The 16,628-nt window shown below is 47.2% G+C and overlaps 1 protein-coding gene, 2 long non-coding RNA genes and 1 pseudogene across 3 annotated transcripts; 1 reads left to right on the top strand and 3 right to left on the bottom strand.

Annotated features, from left to right (window-relative positions):
- Positions 1–25: 25 nt before the first annotated feature.
- On the bottom strand, positions 26–6,160 carry LOC115181195 (uncharacterized). The gene is made up of 3 exons (XR_003873319.1): positions 6,145–6,160; positions 5,229–5,348; positions 26–49 (listed from the first exon to the last, which is right to left on the bottom strand). It is a non-coding gene; the product is annotated as an uncharacterized LOC115181195 (long non-coding RNA).
- Positions 6,161–6,654: 494 nt separating this feature from the next.
- On the bottom strand, positions 6,655–7,199 carry LOC115181196 (uncharacterized). The gene is made up of 2 exons (XR_003873320.1): positions 7,158–7,199; positions 6,655–7,013 (listed from the first exon to the last, which is right to left on the bottom strand). It is a non-coding gene; the product is annotated as an uncharacterized LOC115181196 (long non-coding RNA).
- Positions 7,200–7,641: 442 nt separating this feature from the next.
- Positions 7,642–12,150, bottom strand: LOC115181169 (DNA repair protein complementing XP-G cells-like; annotated as a pseudogene).
- A 149-nt stretch (positions 12,151–12,299) lies between these two features.
- On the top strand, positions 12,300–16,364 carry LOC115181194 (golgin-45-like). Its single transcript, XM_029743231.1, has 7 exons — positions 12,300–12,389; positions 12,878–12,995; positions 13,144–13,670; positions 14,627–14,826; positions 14,981–15,109; positions 15,470–15,716; positions 15,844–16,364. The coding sequence occupies exons 2-7, from the start codon at positions 12,968–12,970 to the stop codon at positions 16,036–16,038; spliced, it is 1,326 nt and encodes a 441-aa protein (XP_029599091.1). The 5' UTR covers positions 12,300–12,389; positions 12,878–12,967; the 3' UTR covers positions 16,039–16,364.
- The last annotated feature ends 264 nt before the right edge of the window (positions 16,365–16,628 follow it).

The following is a 16,628-nucleotide window of genomic DNA, read 5'->3' as shown; positions in this document are numbered from 1 at the left end:
CTTCACCGGGAGCCCCAGGAAGGGTTACGCCAAACAACCTCAACAGCTCCTGACGGACAAGACACACCGAGACGTTAGACCCCGGTAAGGGGATCGTCAACGACGAGGGGCTACGTTTCTATGGGAAATAATGACCTACGGAAAAGGTGTGTTCCACCGAGCGCTAGCAGTGAAGAACTGACCTTCCATGGAGTTGTATTATTACCCAGAAAACCCATAGAGCCAGAGTTGATATCTTTTATAACATGGATATAATTTAACACATTTGCAGGTAAAAATGTGTTCAACATTCACTGAAGTAGTTAGCACGTTTACTAGATAGATACGGTAGTTTCCGTGGTAACCAAAACAAACAAGCTTGTTTAGCTAACCAAACTAGCAGTCCTGGCTTGTTCAGCTAACCAAACTAGCAGTCCTATAGCTTGTTTAGCTAACCAAACTAGCAGTCCTATAGCTTGTTTAGCTAACCAAACTAGCAGTCCTATAGCTTGTTTCTAACCAAACTAGCAGTCCTATAGCTTGTTTAGCTAACCAAACTATCAGTCCTATAGCTTGTTTAGCTAACCAAACTATCAGTCCTATAGCTTGTTCAGCTCACCAAACTATCAGTCCTATAGCTTGTTTAGCTCACCAAACTAGCAGTCCTATAGCTTGTTTAGCTCACCAAACTAGCAGTCCTATAGCTTGTTTAGCTCACCAAACTAGCAGTCCTAGCTTGTTTAGCTCACCAAACTATCAGTCCTATAGCTTGTTTAGCTAACCAAACTATCAGTCCTATAGCTTGTTTAGCTAACCAAACTATCAGTCCTATAGCTTGTTTAGCTAACCAAACTATCAGTCCTATAGCTTGTTTAGCTCACCAAACTATCAGTCCTATAGCTTGTTTAGCTCACCAAACTATCAGTCTATAGCTTGTTTAGCTCACCAAACTATCAGTCCTAGCTTGTTTAGCTAACCAAACTATCAGTCCTATAGCTTGTTTAGCTAACCAAACTATCAGTCCTATAGCTTGTTTAGCTAACCAAACTATCAGTCCTATAGCTTGTTCTGCTAACCAAACTATCAGTCCTATAGCTTGTTTAGCTAACCAAACTAGCAGACCTATAGCTTGTTAGCTAACCAAACTAGCAGTCCTAGCTTGTTTAGCTAACCAAACTAGCAGTCCTAGCTTGTTCAGCTTATCAAACTAGCAGTCCTAGCTTGTTCAGCTAACCAAACTATCAGTCCTATAGCTTGTTTAGCTAACCAAACTAGCAGACCTATAGCTTGTTTAGCTAACCAAACTAGCAGTCCTATAGCTTGTTTAGCTAACCAAACTAGCAGTCCTATAGCTTGTTTAGCTAACCAAACTAGCAGTCCTATGCTTGTTTAGCTAACCAAACAAGCAGTCCTATAGCTTGTTTAGCTAACCAAACTAGCAGACCTATAGCTTGTTTAGCTAACCAAACTAGCAGTCCTAGCTTGTTTAGCTAACCAAACTAGCAGTCCTAGCTTGTTCAGCTAACCAAACTAGCAGTCCTAGCTTGTTCAGCTAACCAAACTATTAGTCCTATAGCTTGTTTAGCTAACCAACTAGACAGACTTATAGCTTGTTTAGCTAACCAAACTAGCAGTCCTATAGCTTGTTTAGCTAACCAAACTAGCAGTCCTATTGCTTGTTCAGCTAACCAAACAAGCAGTCCTAGCTTGCTATTATGAAACCAAACAAGCAGTCCTATAGCTTGTTTAGCTAACCAAACAATCAGTCCTATAGCTTGTTCAGCTAACCAAACTAGCAGTCCTATAGCTTGTTTAGCTAACCAAACAAGCAGTCCTATAGCTTGTTCAGCTAACCAAACTATCAGTCCTATAGCTTGTTTAGCTAACCAAACTATCAGTCCTATAGCTTGTTCAGCTAACCAAACAAGCAGTCCTAGCTTGCTATTATGAAAATCGAATTCAACGACGCCAATAAATGTTTTCAATTTGACTTTTGCTTTCAAAAGCAGCTGAAAACATAAAAGAAAACATAAAACATGTAAGAATGAACTGTAACCGTTGAATTCTACCGTGCTGATATACAGTCCGTTACATAGAAATAATGCCCTTTCAAGCCAATCAGAAACATGGATTCAACAATGTCCTGGTATAAACACATATAAACTCAGCAGAAGAATACGGAGCATTATAAGCACTGAAATAGACCCAGGGTTTTTCCTGGATAAAAAAAGGGGCTTAGGCGGTGACCATGGCTGGCATGTTTTCAGTTTTAAAGCAAATTTCCTGAAGTAGTTAGCACGTTTACTAGATAGATACGGTAGTTTCCGTGGTAACCAAAACAAACAAGCTTGTTTAGCTAACCAAACTAGCAGTCCTGGCTTGTTCAGCTAACCAAACTAGCAGTCCTATAGCTTGTTTAGCTAACCAAACTAGCAGTCCTAGCTTGTTTAGCTAACCAAACTAGCAGTCCTATAGCTTGTTTAGCTAACCAAACTAGCAGTCCTATAGCTTGTTTAGCTAACCAAACTAGCAGTCCTATAGCTTGTTTAGCTAACCAAACTATCAGTCCTATAGCTTGTTCAGCTCACCAAACTATCAGTCCTATAGCTTGTTTAGCTCACCAAACTAGCAGTCCTATAGCTTGTTTAGCTCACCAAACTAGCAGTCCTATAGCTTGTTTAGCTCACCAAACTAGCAGTCCTAGCTTGTTTAGCTCACCAAACTATCAGTCCTATAGCTTGTTTAGCTAACCAAACTATCAGTCCTATAGCTTGTTTAGCTAACCAAACTATCAGTCCTATAGCTTGTTTAGCTAACCAAACTATCAGTCCTATAGCTTGTTTAGCTCACCAAACTATCAGTCCTATAGCTTGTTTAGCTCACCAAACTATCAGTCCTATAGCTTGTTTAGCTAACCAAACTAGCAGTCCTGGCTTGTTTAGCTAACCAAACTATCAGTCCTATAGCTTGTTTAGCTAACCAAACTATCAGTCCTATAGCTTGTTTAGCTAACCAAACTATCAGTCCTATAGCTTGTTCTGCTAACCAAACTATCAGTCCTATAGCTTGTTTAGCTAACCAAACTAGCAGACCTATAGCTTGTTTAGCTAACCAAACTAGCAGTCCTAGCTTGTTTAGCTAACCAAACTAGCAGTCCTAGCTTGTTCAGCTTATCAAACTAGCAGTCCTAGCTTGTTCAGCTAACCAAACTATCAGTCCTAGCTTGTTTAGCTAACCAAACTAGCAGACCTATAGCTTGTTTAGCTAACCAAACTAGCAGTCCTATAGCTTGTTTAGCTAACCAAACTAGCAGTCCTATAGCTTGTTTAGCTAACCAAACTAGCAGTCCTAGCTTGTTCAGCTAACCAAACTATCAGTCCTAGCTTGTTCAGCTAACCAAACTATTAGTCCTATAGCTTGTTTAGCTAACCAAACTAGCAGACTATAGCTTGTTTAGCTAACCAAACTAGCAGTCCTATAGCTTGTTTAGCTAACCAAACTAGCAGTCCTATTGCTTGTTTAGCTAACCAAACAAGCAGTCCTATAGCTTGTTTAGCTAACCAAACAATCAGTCCTATAGCTTGTTCAGCTAACCAAACTAGCAGTCCTATAGCTTGTTTAGCTAACCAAACAAGCAGTCCTATAGCTTGTTCAGCTAACCAAACTATCAGTCCTATAGCTTGTTTAGCTAACCAAACTATCAGTCCTATAGCTTGTTCAGCTAACCAAACAAGCAGTCCTAGCTTGCTATTATGAAAATCGAATTCAACGACGCCAATAAATGTTTTCAATTTGACTTTTGCTTTCAAAAGCAGCTGAAAACATAAAAGAAAACATAAAACATGTAAGAATGAACTGTAACCGTTGAATTCTACCGTGCTGATATACAGTCCGTTACATAAATAATGCCCTTTCAAGCCAATCAGAAACATGGATTCAACAATGTCCTGGTATAAACACATATAAACTCAGCAGAAGAATACGGGCATTATAAGCACTGAAATAGACCCAGGGTTTTTCCTGGATAAAAAAAGGGGCTTAGGCGGTGACCATGGCTGGCATGTTTTCAGTTTTAAAGCAAATTTCCTGTAAATCTATACCTTTTGCCATGGAGCTGAGAGAACAGGCTGCAGTTTTACGTCTCATTTCCTGTAAATCTATACCTTTTGCCATGGACAATGCTGTGATCTTTGAATCAAAACATAACCACGTCAATACTGATAACTTTCAATCACTTATTTTGGTGATTGTTTAGTTTCTCAAAGATTGTAGGATATTATTATAAGAAACTCTACCGTTCAATAGTTTGGGGTCACTTAGAAATGTCCTTGTTTTTGAAACATTAAAATGGTCCATTAAAATAACATCAAATTGATCAGAAATACAGTGTAGACATTGTTAATGTTGTAAATGACTATTGTAGCTGGAAACAGCTGATTTTTTATGGAATATCTACATAGGCGTACAGAGTCCCATTATCAGCAACCATCACTCCTGTGTTCCAATGGCACGTTGTGTTAGCTAATCCAAGTTTATCATTTTAAAAGGCTAATAGATCATTAGAAAACCCTTTTGCAATTATGTTAGCACAGCAGAAAACTGTTGTTTTGATTAAAGAAGCAATAAAACTGGCCTTCTTTAGACTAGTTGAGTATCTGGAGCATCAGCATTTGTGGGTTCGATTACAGGCTCAAAATGGCCAGAAACAAAGAACTTTCTTCTGAAACTCGTCAGTCTATTCTTATTCCATGCCAGAAATTGCCAAGAAACTGAAGATCGCATACAACGCTGTGTATTACTCCCTTCACAGAACAGCGCAAACTGGCTCTAACCAGAACAGAAAGAGGAGTGGGAGGCCCCGGTGCACAACTGAGCAAGAGGACAAGTACATTAGAGTGTCCAGTTTGAGAAACAGACGCCTCAACTGGCAGCTTCATTAAATATTACCCGCAAAACACCAGTCTCAACGTCAACAGTGAAGAGGCGACTCCGGGATGCTGGCCTTCTAGGCAGAGTTGCAAAGAAACGGCCATATCTCAGACTGGCCAATAAAAAGAAAAGATTAAGATGGGCAAAAGAACAGACACTGGACAGAGGAAGATTGGAAAAAAAAGTTTGGGGCAGAGTCAGGGTCAAACACAATCACACCCACTATGAACACTGTTGGTGCAGGGTGGGAAAACAAACAGAACACAATAATACCCCCTTTATCAGACTGACTAAATGTGTGTGTTGACTGTGTCCCCTACCTGGCTCTCCAGACACATCTGTCCGGTAACGGTGGCAGCGATGCGTTCCTGCTGCTGCTTCTGTTCTCTCAGACTGGACTGCTGCTCTCCAAGACTGCTCTCTAGCGCCACCAGCTCATCCTGGTGGACAATACAGGTACTGCATCAACCCAGTTCCACTACTGTACACAGTAACAGCTCCCCCTACAGGACAACACAGGTACTGCATCAACCCAGTTCCACTACTGAACACAGTAACAGCTCCCCCTACAGGACAATACAGGTACTGCATCAACCCAGTTCCACTACACAATAACAGTCAGCTCCCCTACAGGACAATACAGATACTGCATCAACCCAGTTCCACTACTGTACACAGTAACAGCTCCCCCTACAGGACAATACAGGTACTGCATCAACCCAGTTCCACTACACAGTAACAGCTCCCCCTACAGGACAATACAGGTACTGCATCAACCCAGTTCCACTACACAGTAACAGCTCCCCCTACAGGACAATACAGGTACTGCATCAACCCAGTTCCACTACTGAACACAGTAACAGCTCCCCTACAGGACAATACAGGTACTGCATCAACCCAGTTCCACTACTGTACACTGTAACAGCTCCCCTACAGGACAATACAGGTACTGCATCAACCCAGTTCCACTACACAGTAACAGCTCCTCCTACAGGACAATACAGGTACTGCATCCTCAAATCTCTACTGTACAAACAGCTCCTCCTACAGGACAACACAGGTACTGCATCCTCAAATCTCTACTGTACAAACAGCTCCCCCTACAGGACATCACAAATGCTGCAACAACAACATCTCAACCACACACAGAGAAATAGACATTTTCCTGTCTATTTCCTGGACATCATCTCCATGCTCTGTCTTTTCACTACTAAATGTAAGCAGTACTTATCTTACCACGTTGATGTCTTCCACTCGTTGGGTAGAGGAACAGACGCTGAGGCAGGAAGAGCTGGGCTGGTCTCTGTGGGAGGTCTCTTCCTCCTCCTTCTCTTCCAAAGGGATAGCTCTGCTACTTAAAGCCTCCTCCTCTTCCTCCTTCTCTTCCAAAGGGATAGCTCTGCTACTTAAAGCCTCCTTTCTTCCTCCTTCTTCTTCTTCTTGGCCACGTCTTCCTGTGCCTTAGATGGAGCACCGCCCCCAACCTCTATCGGTGAATCATCTGTCTCCTCCTTCTCCTTTAGCTCCTCTCCTTCAGACACGTCAATGAAGCTCTCTGAGTCACTGTCCTCCTCACCGTCCTCCATCTTCACAATCTGTCCATTCCTCTCCTCCTGCGATGGAGGTAAAGGCCCAGTCAGTAGGCTTCTCCTCCCCGTGTCCTGTCCATTCCTCTCCTCCTGCGATGGAGGTAAAGGCCCAGTCAGTAGGCTTCTCCTCCCCGTGTTCTGTCCATTCCTCTCCTCCTGCGATGGAGGTAAAGGCCCAGTCAGTAGGCTTCTCCTCCCCGTGTCCTGTCCATTCCTCTCCTCCTGCGATGGAGGTAAAGGCCCAGTCAATAGGCTTCTCCTCCCCGTGTCCTGTCCATTCCTCTCCTCCTGCGATGGAGGTAAAGGCCCAGTCAGTAGGCTTCTCCTCCCCGTGTCCTGTCCATTCCTCTCCTCCTGCGATGGAGGTAAAGGCCCAGTCAATAGGCTTCTCCTCCCCGTGTTCTTCTCTCTGTTTAGACCTGATGAAGGAATGACACAGAGATCCTGACCCAAACTGTCCCCCTGACTTACTGCAGAGTGGAAAGCTCTGTTCCTGTTGTCGATGGCTTGCTCCAACTCCTCTCTGTTCCTGTTGTCGATGGCTTGCTCCAACTCCTCTCTGTTCCTGTTGTCGATGGCTTGCTCCAACTCCTCTCTGTTCCTGTTGTCGATGGCTTTTGCTCCAACTCCTCTCTGTTCCCTCCTCAGAATCTCCTCCACCTCCTCTCTGTTCCTCCTGGTGGCGGTTTCATCCTGTTCCTTCCCTGCCGAGGAGCACCCTGTCCGCGGGAGGGAATTGGGAGGCTAAGGGGAGGGGCGACTGTTGCTCATCGCCCTTCTCCACCTCAAGCCTGTCCTCATTGGTCAGAGTTGTCCTCAAGGGCGTGTCCTTCCCTTCAGTCTCCTCCTGTGAGCTGCTGATGACGACCAATCGGTTCGCAGGATGCTGGTGACTGGGAGAGTGGGGCTTAACAGGAGAATTGCCAATCATGTGTGCGTATTGGGACGGGCCTACCTCCAACTCTTCTCCCATGGCTCGCTGAATGGCCAGGAGGGTACGAGGAGACACACTGCCCCAGCACCCTCCTCCTCAGCCCTCCTTCCTCCCCTACCCCAGGAGCTATCCTCCTCCTCAGGCCTCCTTCCTCCCCTACCCCAGGAGCTATCCTCCTCCTCAGCCCTCCTCCCTCCCCTACCCCAGGAGCTATCCTCCTCCTCTCCTCAGCCCTCCTTCCTCCCTACCCCAGGAGCTATCCTCCTCCTCCTCCTCAGCCCTCCTCCTCCCCCTACCCCAGGAGCTATCCTCCTCCTCAGCCCTCCTTCCTCCCCTACCCCAGGAGCTATCCTCCTCCTCCTCATCAGCCCTCCTTCCTCCCCTACCCCAGGAGCTATCCTCCTCCTCCTCGTCTGAGAAGCTGCTATCCATGGCAGCCTGGATGGCCTTCAGTGTCCTAGGGGAAGTCGGTGCTGGTGTCTCCCAGGCTCGGGTAGTGTCCTGGGGATGTTTAGACGATGATGAGGGTCCCTCCTCAGGCTCTCCTCCTCTGAGATGGGTCTCCAAAGGGGATCAGGTCTCTGCCTCCCCCCGTCCTAATCCTCCCTGACAGGGGACCACCCAGCCAGGGAGAGGCCGCAGGCTGGATGTCTGGGACCCTCTCACCTGTTGTCGGTCTTCTTCGGACCTGAGGAGGCGAGCGCACACACACACACACACACAAACACACACACACACACACACACACCACACACACACACACACACACACAGAGCATATGAGGGGATGAGTTTGAACAGGTCAATGCGGAGAAATCGCTAAATTTGATCGCTGACCCCCCCCCCCTTTCAACCTCATAACCTTTGATGAGGATGTAGTGGGTGGAGTCTCTGAGAGGAGGCGTCGTGTCTCCACGCTGTGCCCCCTCCCCCTGGTGTATAGCTCCACCCCCGGGGCGTTCCCTGCCACTCCGGTTGGGACAATCTCTCTCTCCACCCCCTCCAGACGCACGTTCAGCTTGTTCCTCTGCAGCAGCCCTGCTAGCTGGTACTGGGAGAAGTCACCTGACCTCTGGGAGAGGGGGGGGGGGCTGGGTTAGGGGGTGGTACCTCAGGAGGGTGTGGTACATGGTGTGGGACATGGTGTGTGGTACCTCAGGAGGTGTGTGGTACATGGTGTGTGGTACCTCAAGAGGTGTGTGGTACATGGTGTGTGGTACATGGTGTGTGGTACATGGTGTGTGGTACCTCAGGAGGTGTGCGTGGTACCTCAGGAGGTGTGCGTGGTACATGGTGTGTGGTACATGGTGTGTGGTACCTCAGGTGGTGTGTGGTACATGGTGTGTGGTACCTCAGGAGGTGTGTGGTACCTCAGGAGGTGTGTGGTACCTGGTGTGTGGTACCTCAGAAGGTGTGTGGTACATGGTGTGTGGTACATGGTGTGTGGTACCTCAGGAGGTGTGTGTGGTACATGGTGTGTGGTACCTCAGGAGGTGTGTGGTACATGGTGTGTTGTACCTCAGGAGATGTTGTGGTACATGGTGTGTGGTACCTCAGGAGGTGTGTGTGGTACATGGTGTGTGGTACATGGTGTGTGGTACCTGGCGTGTGGTACATGGTGTGTGGTACATGGTGTGTGGTACATGGTGTGTGGTACCTCAGGAGGTGTGTGGTACATGGTGTGTGGTACCCCAGGAGGTGTGCGTGTACCTTCGAGGCAGGTGTGCGTGGGTACATGGTGTGTAGGTACCATGGTGTGTGGTACCTCAGGTGGTGTGTGGTACATGATGTGTGGTACCATCAGGAGGTGTGTGGTTCCGCCTCCCATGGAGGTGTGTGGTACATGGTGTGTGGTACTTAGGAAGTGTCGTGGTACAGATGGGTGTGTGGTGACATGGTGTGCTGGTACCTCAGGAGGTGTGTTTGGGACATGGGTGTGTGGTACCTCAGGAGGTGTGTGGTACATGGTGTGTTGTACCTCAGGAGGTGTGTGGTACATGGTGTGTGGTACCTCAGGAGATGTGTGGTACATGGTGTGTGGTACCTCAGGAGGTGTGTGGTACATGGTGTGTGGTACATGGTGTGTGGTACCTGGCGTGTGGTACATGGCGTGTGGTACATGGTGTGTGGTACATGGTGTGTGGTACATGGTGTGTGGTACCTCAGGAGGTGTGTGGTACCTCAGGAGGTGTGTGGTACATGGTGTTGTAGGCATGGTGGTGTGGTGCATGGTGTGTGGTACATGGACTTGTGTCGGTACCTCAGGAGGTGTATGGTACATGGTGCGTCGTCTCTTGCTGAATTCCTTCATGTCTTTAAGAATCTCGTGTTTCACCTCAGGAGGCATGGCAGAAAACTCCTCAGAGTTGATGTCCACAGAGTCTTCATAGAAATCCCCCTGACGACAGCACAGACAGAGACATACGCACAACAGACAGACAGACAGACAAGACAGACAGACAGACGTCACAACGTAGCAAAAACGTTATGAAACAAAAAGGAATACAGTTGTTCTTATTGGACAAGTTGATAAAGCACCGCCCTCTTCTGTTTTCTCCTCTATCACAATGACGTGGGTGTTGACCTCACCTGGTAGATGTGACGGCTGTCTACCTCCTCCTGCTCCTCCTCTGAGCTGCTCCTCTCTCTCTCCTCCTCCTGGGCTGGCAGGGCAGGCAGATGTACATGTCCTCCTCTCTCCTCCCAGCAGACAGGCTGGGCAGATGATCCTGACTGGAGCAGAAACACAACACAGAGAGATTGGTACAGGTCTATACACAGACCAGATCTTCTATGAAACATGGAATGGTCCGTGTTCAGACGTCACCATCTTAGTGCTTGTAGATCTGTTATGAAGCTCTGAGCGGGCTTTGCCTTTCATTTAGGTCATGGTCTTCCTCCTCTCCTCTCCTCTCCCTTCCTCACCTCCTCTCCTCTACCTCTCCCTTCCTTACCTCCTCTCCCTTCCTCCCCTCTCATCTCCTCTCCCTTCCTCTCCCTTCTTCACCTCCTCTCCTCACCTCTCTCTGCTCCTCCTCCCTTCCTTCTCTCCTCACCTCCTCCTCTCCTCCCCTCTCTCTCTGCTCCTCTCCTCCCCTCCCCTCTCCTCACCTCCTCTCTCCCAGAGCAGCTTTTGATGGCCTGTCTCTTCAGGAAGGTCTTGAGGAGTTTTGTCATTGGTCTGTTTGGACTCCATAGTCTTCTCCTCCTTCCTCTGTCTTCTGATGGCCTGGAGGGAAGCACAGGGTTAACACACACACACACACACACACACACACACACACACACACACACACACACACACACACACACACACACACACACACACACACACACACACACACACACACACACCACACACACACACAAACATAAAAACACAGACAGACAGACAGACAGACAGACAGACAGACAGACAGACAGACAGACAGACCACATAAACAAACACACACACACACACACACACACACACACAGACAGACAGACAGACAGACAGACAGACAGACAGACAGACAGACAGACAGACAGACAGACAGACAGACAGACCACATAAACACACACAGACAGACAGACCATATAAACAAACACACAGACAGACAGACAGACAGACAGACAGACAGACAGACAGACCACATAAACAAACACACACACACACATGGATGGACAGACGGACAGACAGACAGACAGACAGACCACATAAACACAGACAGACAGACAGTCCACATAAACAAACACACACACACACACACACAGACAGACAGACAGACAGACAGACCACATAAACACACAGACAGACAGACCACATAAACACACAGACAGACAGACAGACAGACAGACAGACAGACAGACAGACCACATAAACACACACACACACACACACACACACACACACACACACACACACACACACACACACACACACACACACACACACACACACACACCAGGGTCTGTTTCTTGATCAGAGGTGCATCTCCATCGAACACGAAGACAGGTCTGATGCGGAAAAAGAGCAATTTACAGAGGCGATGGAACAAGGTGAGGAGGTGGGCGTTCTGGACACTGTTACCCTCCCTGTCTCTCACACCCTTCACCGCCTGGTTCAACCAGATACTGATGTCTGGGAGGGGGACAGGGTCAAGGATCTCTACTTGCACAATACACTGGACACTAATTCTATGTAAGATGCAGACACATGCAAACAAATAACATGTTATGACTGGGATATGCAGGAGGTGTGGGTGGGAGATTGACTGGAAGAAGTAGGGAACCTTACTTTTAAAAAAAAAGTCAAGAACAAGGAGAGAGAAAGAGTTTAAGAGAGCAATAGGGGGGGCTCCTTGTGGTGCCCGGAAGGATACCGACAGCCAGGATCTTGCCCTCGAGTGTCTCGGGGTTGATGGGCTTCCCGGTGGTCTCAAGCAGCTTCCACAGCCCGTGTACCCCCATTGCTCTCCGAGTGACAACCTAGACAACATAAAGACAGAAATAAGACTATTAGCAAATCGCCCACATCGCAGTAGCTATTTGAAAAGCTCGATTCAAATACATACATGTGGCTATCAAACTCACCTGTACTAGAGAACAATAGTTTATTAACCAGAATTGATTATCTTCGGTACTTTGTACTAAGTTGTCTTCTCTGGGTGTAACAATATTTTATTTCCTACGGTGGAACAATGTAGCGCGGATAATAGTTCCGCATTATTCCACGGTTTGGTCATTTTGTTAACGCTGTAGTCTCAACTTCCGTTTACTGATCGTGAATCAGATTTTGGAATATCTGTTTACTGTCACCGCTATCGATGAGAAATCGTAGGAGCTGATTCAGAGTCAGTTTTGTGCAGGACAGCCTTTCCGCCAAGCCAACAGTATCCGGCCGGTGACAACACAAACAAGATGGCGACCAACATTTAATAACAGAGGAAATCTTTTGTTTTTCTTTCATCGGGTAACACAGTATGTACAGTGTTTTATTCTGACACCGTTACACTTCATTTGACACCGCTAATGTTAGCTAACAATGTCTGTAAGTTTATGTCCAGGACACGGTTTGTTGTCAGTTACTGTTAGCTGAGGAAAGCTGAAGTCTGTTCTCTGAAATCCTTATCTAACCCGGCTGGGTGTGGATCATGTGCTGACAGTGCTGTTAAAGCTCATCCACACATAACTAGTGACTTATTTTAACCTCGGAGCTCAGCCAGAGACTGAAGTCAACTAGTTAACTAGCCAAGTAAACAAATAGTTGGAAAGGTCAGCTGTTTTAACTCTAATTTTACCAATTCAAAACATTTTTTTTTTTAAGAAATTGAAGGCAGAAAAAGTCCGTTAGTTATTTACAGGTAGCTGTGTGATATTCTCTCGCTACTTTCTTATTTTATTTTATTTGTTTAACATGTCTAACAGGGTGGTTAACTCAGAATCAATATTTGTTTGTCTGTCTTCAGGAGAGAGATCTAACTGCCATCCTGGAAGTCAGCCATCGTCCTGTCCCTCTGTCATTCGACTGGACTGTTGTGAAAACTTCCTCTACCGTCATGTCTACTGCTGCAGTAGCAGACAGAGGTAAGTAGTTATCACCCGAAATCATTTCACAGACTGTTGTTTACATCCTCTCAGCCAATCACACAAAGCGATGTTGAGACCTGATAACTCCTCCAGTCAATACAATGAGAGAGAGAGAGAACATTCCAGAATGTCTGCCATGTTCCAGGTTCCGTCCGTCCAGTCAGGGGCCCCGGCGACGGCATGGAGACAGACGAGCCCCCAGTCGCTAAGGAGATCGGTGTCGTGGATACGCCTCTGTCTTCGGTGCCACTACTTAAAGTAGCTAGTCCCAAACAAAGCCCCAAGACGACGCACCCTTCCCCCGCCAGCCTCCAGCACAGCCCCCACTCCACCCCCCAGCAGAGCCCTAGAGCCAGTCCCAGAGACATCGCGTCTGCCCCCCAGCCCCCCGGGGTGCTCCACCTGGGGAAGGTTCCCCGGGAGGCCTGCGTGGTGGTGGAGGCGGTGAGGATCGTTGTTCCCCGTGCCGCCATCAGCCGGAGTGGGGGTCATGTAGGTCCGGCTGAGGAGAAAGGAGAGGCCTGGGCTGGGCAGCAGATGGAGGAACGACCCCCGTCTCCCTCCCCTCCTCTGGAGGACCTGAGAGGAGCCATTGAGAAGCTGCAGAACTCAGAGAGAAGACTGCTGCAGGACAAGGAGGGACTCCTCAACCAGCTCCACGTACAGACTGAGGTGGGTAAATGAGTTAACGTAAAGGCCCAGTGCCATCAAAAATGTCAAATTACTGTGTTTTTATATTTCCACACTGAGTTTGGAGTACTACTGCGAAAATTATGATAAGGCCCTTTTAGTGTAAGAGCAATTTGAAAATACTTCCTGAAATTTCAGCCTGTTTTGGTGGGGTGGAGTTTTTGCCTGCCTGGTAACCAACCAATAATTTAATAGACCAATAAGAAAGAGTTCCAAACCTCTCTGCCAATAACAGCTAGTTTTCAGTTTTCCCTTCCTCATTCAGACCACTCCCAGACAGTCCTAACTAAATTCTAGCTTGAGAAATTACTCTTAGCTAAGAAGCTATTTCTGTTTCTTTTGAACCGTTTTTAATTGAAGACAATCACGGTAAGGACCTTAATCGTTCCCCAGAAATTATTCGATATTGAGATAAAAACGGCTGCATTTGGGCTTTTAACACTTTTAACCACAATATTTGGGATTGTTCAGTGTCTGTAGGAGTTAATCTGGATCCTGAGTTTTGTTCAGTGACTGTAGGAGTTAATCTGGATCCTGAGTTTTGTTCAGTGACTGTAGGATTATATCTGGATCCTGAGTTTTGTTCAGTGATTGTAAGAGTTAATCTGGATCCTGAGTTTTGTTCAGTGACTGTAGGATTATATCTGGATCCTGAGTTTTGTTCAGTGACTGTAAGACTTAATCTGGATCCTGAGTTTTGTTCAGTGACTGTAGGATTATATCTGGGTCCTGAGTTTTGTTCAGTGACTGTAGGATTATATCTGGATCCTGAGTTTTGTTCAGTGACTGTAGGAGTTAATCTGGATCCTGAGTTTTCAGCACTTGCCTTTGTCCCGATAAAATAACGATAGTACTTATGTTTTAAGAATATGTCGGCACATGAAATACAGTACTTCGGTCCATATTTAAACCAACTCAACATCTGTATTCTCCTATAGGTGAACAGAGAGTTGAAGAAGCTGCTGGTAGCCTCTGTAGGAGACGACCTGCAGTACCACTTTGAGCGTCTGGCCAGAGAGAAGAACCAGATGATCTTAGAGAACGAGGCTCTGGGTCGCAGCCTGGCCTCCACGGCAGAACAGCTGGAACGCATGTCCATACAATGTGACGTCTGGAGGACCAAGTTCCTGGCCTCCAGGTGTGTGTGTGTGTGTGTGTGTGTGTGTGTGTGTGTGTGTGTGTGTGTGTGTGTGTGTGTGTGTGTGTGTGTGTGTGTGTGTGTGTGTGTGTGTGTGTGTGTGTGTTTGTCAGTGTGTATTGACTGACTGTTGTGTGTGTGGTATCTCTTCAAGAGTGATGGCGGAGGAGCTGACCAATGCCAGGGTTTCTCTCCAGCACCAGACCAGAGAGGCTCAGAGCGCCATCACAGACCTGCTGAGTGAGAGAGACGAGTTCTCCAGAGACATGATGCTAACCCACAGGTACGACACTGATATATGAACCTGGTGCTCAGTTAAAACACACAGACGTGATGCTAACCCACAGGTACAACACTGATATATGAACCTGGTGCTCAGTTAAAACACACAGACGTGATGCTAACCCACAGGTACAACACTGATATATGAACCTGGTGCTCAGTTAAAACACACAGACGTGATGCTAACCCACAGGTACAACACTGATATATGAACCTGGTGCTCAGTTAAAACACACAGACGTGATGCTAACCCACAGGTACAGTAGGACTTCTGTGCTTCACATAGGAACATAAAGTTGCTGAGATACACACTTTCATTACCAGCGATACAGATGATGTGTTTGTGTTGTCTCTCTCCCAGGTCTCTGGAGCAGCTGCTGGTTTCTCTCCAATGGGGTCGACAGCAGACCTACTACCCTAGTGCCCAGCCACTCAGCACGGGAGAACTTGCCCTAGCCAATCACAAGCTGGCAGAAGCCATCAACTCCCGCCTGCTGGGTAAGGTAGGGCCTGTAGGGAGCAGCGGCGGAGCCGGGCTGAGGAAAGGAAGACAGGCCTCAGAGCTCCCTAACACCTCACACACGCCTGCTGAGAAGATGGCTGAGAAGGTAGGAAGTGGAGTCGGACCCCCAGCAGGACACTCGCACTGACCTCTACCCAGAAACCACCACCTCACTCTTTCTGTCTTTCTCTCCTTCTTCCCATCTCTCTCTCTCCCCCACAATCCCTTCTCAGGTGTTGAAGATCCTGGACCCTATTTCCTGTTCAGACAACAAGGAAGAAACCTCCCCCCTCTCTATCTCTGACTCCTCCCCCTCGGCCTTCCTGACCAATAAGAAGAGCATCGGCCGGTTCCACCCTTACACTCGCTATGAGAACATCACCTTCAACTGCTGCGAGCGCTGCAGCGGAGACATCCTGGTACTCTAGGGGATCAGAGGGCAGGGGTCATGACCTTTTAACCTGGACAGGTCAACGCAGGCCGCTGTGAGGAACACCAGTCGGCTCTCCGTCTCTCCGTCGAACCGTCTGGTTTCACAGCGGCCTCAGAACGGGACTTGACTGGAAGTACGGCAGAACAACCGCTGGTTTTAATTGGCTGATCTCTCAGTCCATCACCGTCTCATAACCCTTAGAACCTCCCACTGCATTGTAGGCTTCAGAACGTGAGCAGAGCAAGTGATTTAAACGAGGAAGTGAGTTCGGAAAATCTTAAAAGTACTCATCTTAGAATCATTTGGGCTTCCCAAAAATAATATGGTTGAAATTATATAACACGCGTCAAAGTAATTCCACGGACGGCCGAGTGTCTGTGGGTCTCTGATCCTTCCCTGGACTTGACTGATGAATTAAGGTCACTAATTAGTAAGGAACTGCCCTCACCTGGTTGTCTAGGTTACTAATTAGTAAGGAACTGCCCTCACCTGGTTGTCTAGGTTACTAATTAGTAAGGAACTCCCCTCGCCTGGTTGTCTAGGTTACTAATTAGTAAGGAACTGCCCTCACCTGGTTGTCTAGGT

The sequence above is a fragment of the Salmo trutta genome, unplaced genomic scaffold, assembly GCF_901001165.1.
Source record: "Salmo trutta unplaced genomic scaffold, fSalTru1.1, whole genome shotgun sequence".
Classification (NCBI taxonomy): domain Eukaryota; kingdom Metazoa; phylum Chordata; class Actinopteri; order Salmoniformes; family Salmonidae; genus Salmo; species Salmo trutta.
This window is presented reverse-complemented; position numbering and strand designations above follow the sequence as displayed.

Bases quoted from the DNA above. Each gene is read 5' to 3' on its own strand.
- LOC115181194 (XM_029743231.1), top strand. From the start codon at position 12,968: ATGTCTACTGCTGCAGTAGCAGACAGAG. The intron at 12,996-13,143 runs GTAAGTAGTTAT...GCCATGTTCCAG, and splicing joins TGCTGCAGTAGCAGACAGAG to GTTCCGTCCGTCCAGTCAGG. The intron at 15,110-15,469 runs GTACGACACTGA...TCTCTCTCCCAG, and splicing joins GACATGATGCTAACCCACAG to GTCTCTGGAGCAGCTGCTGG.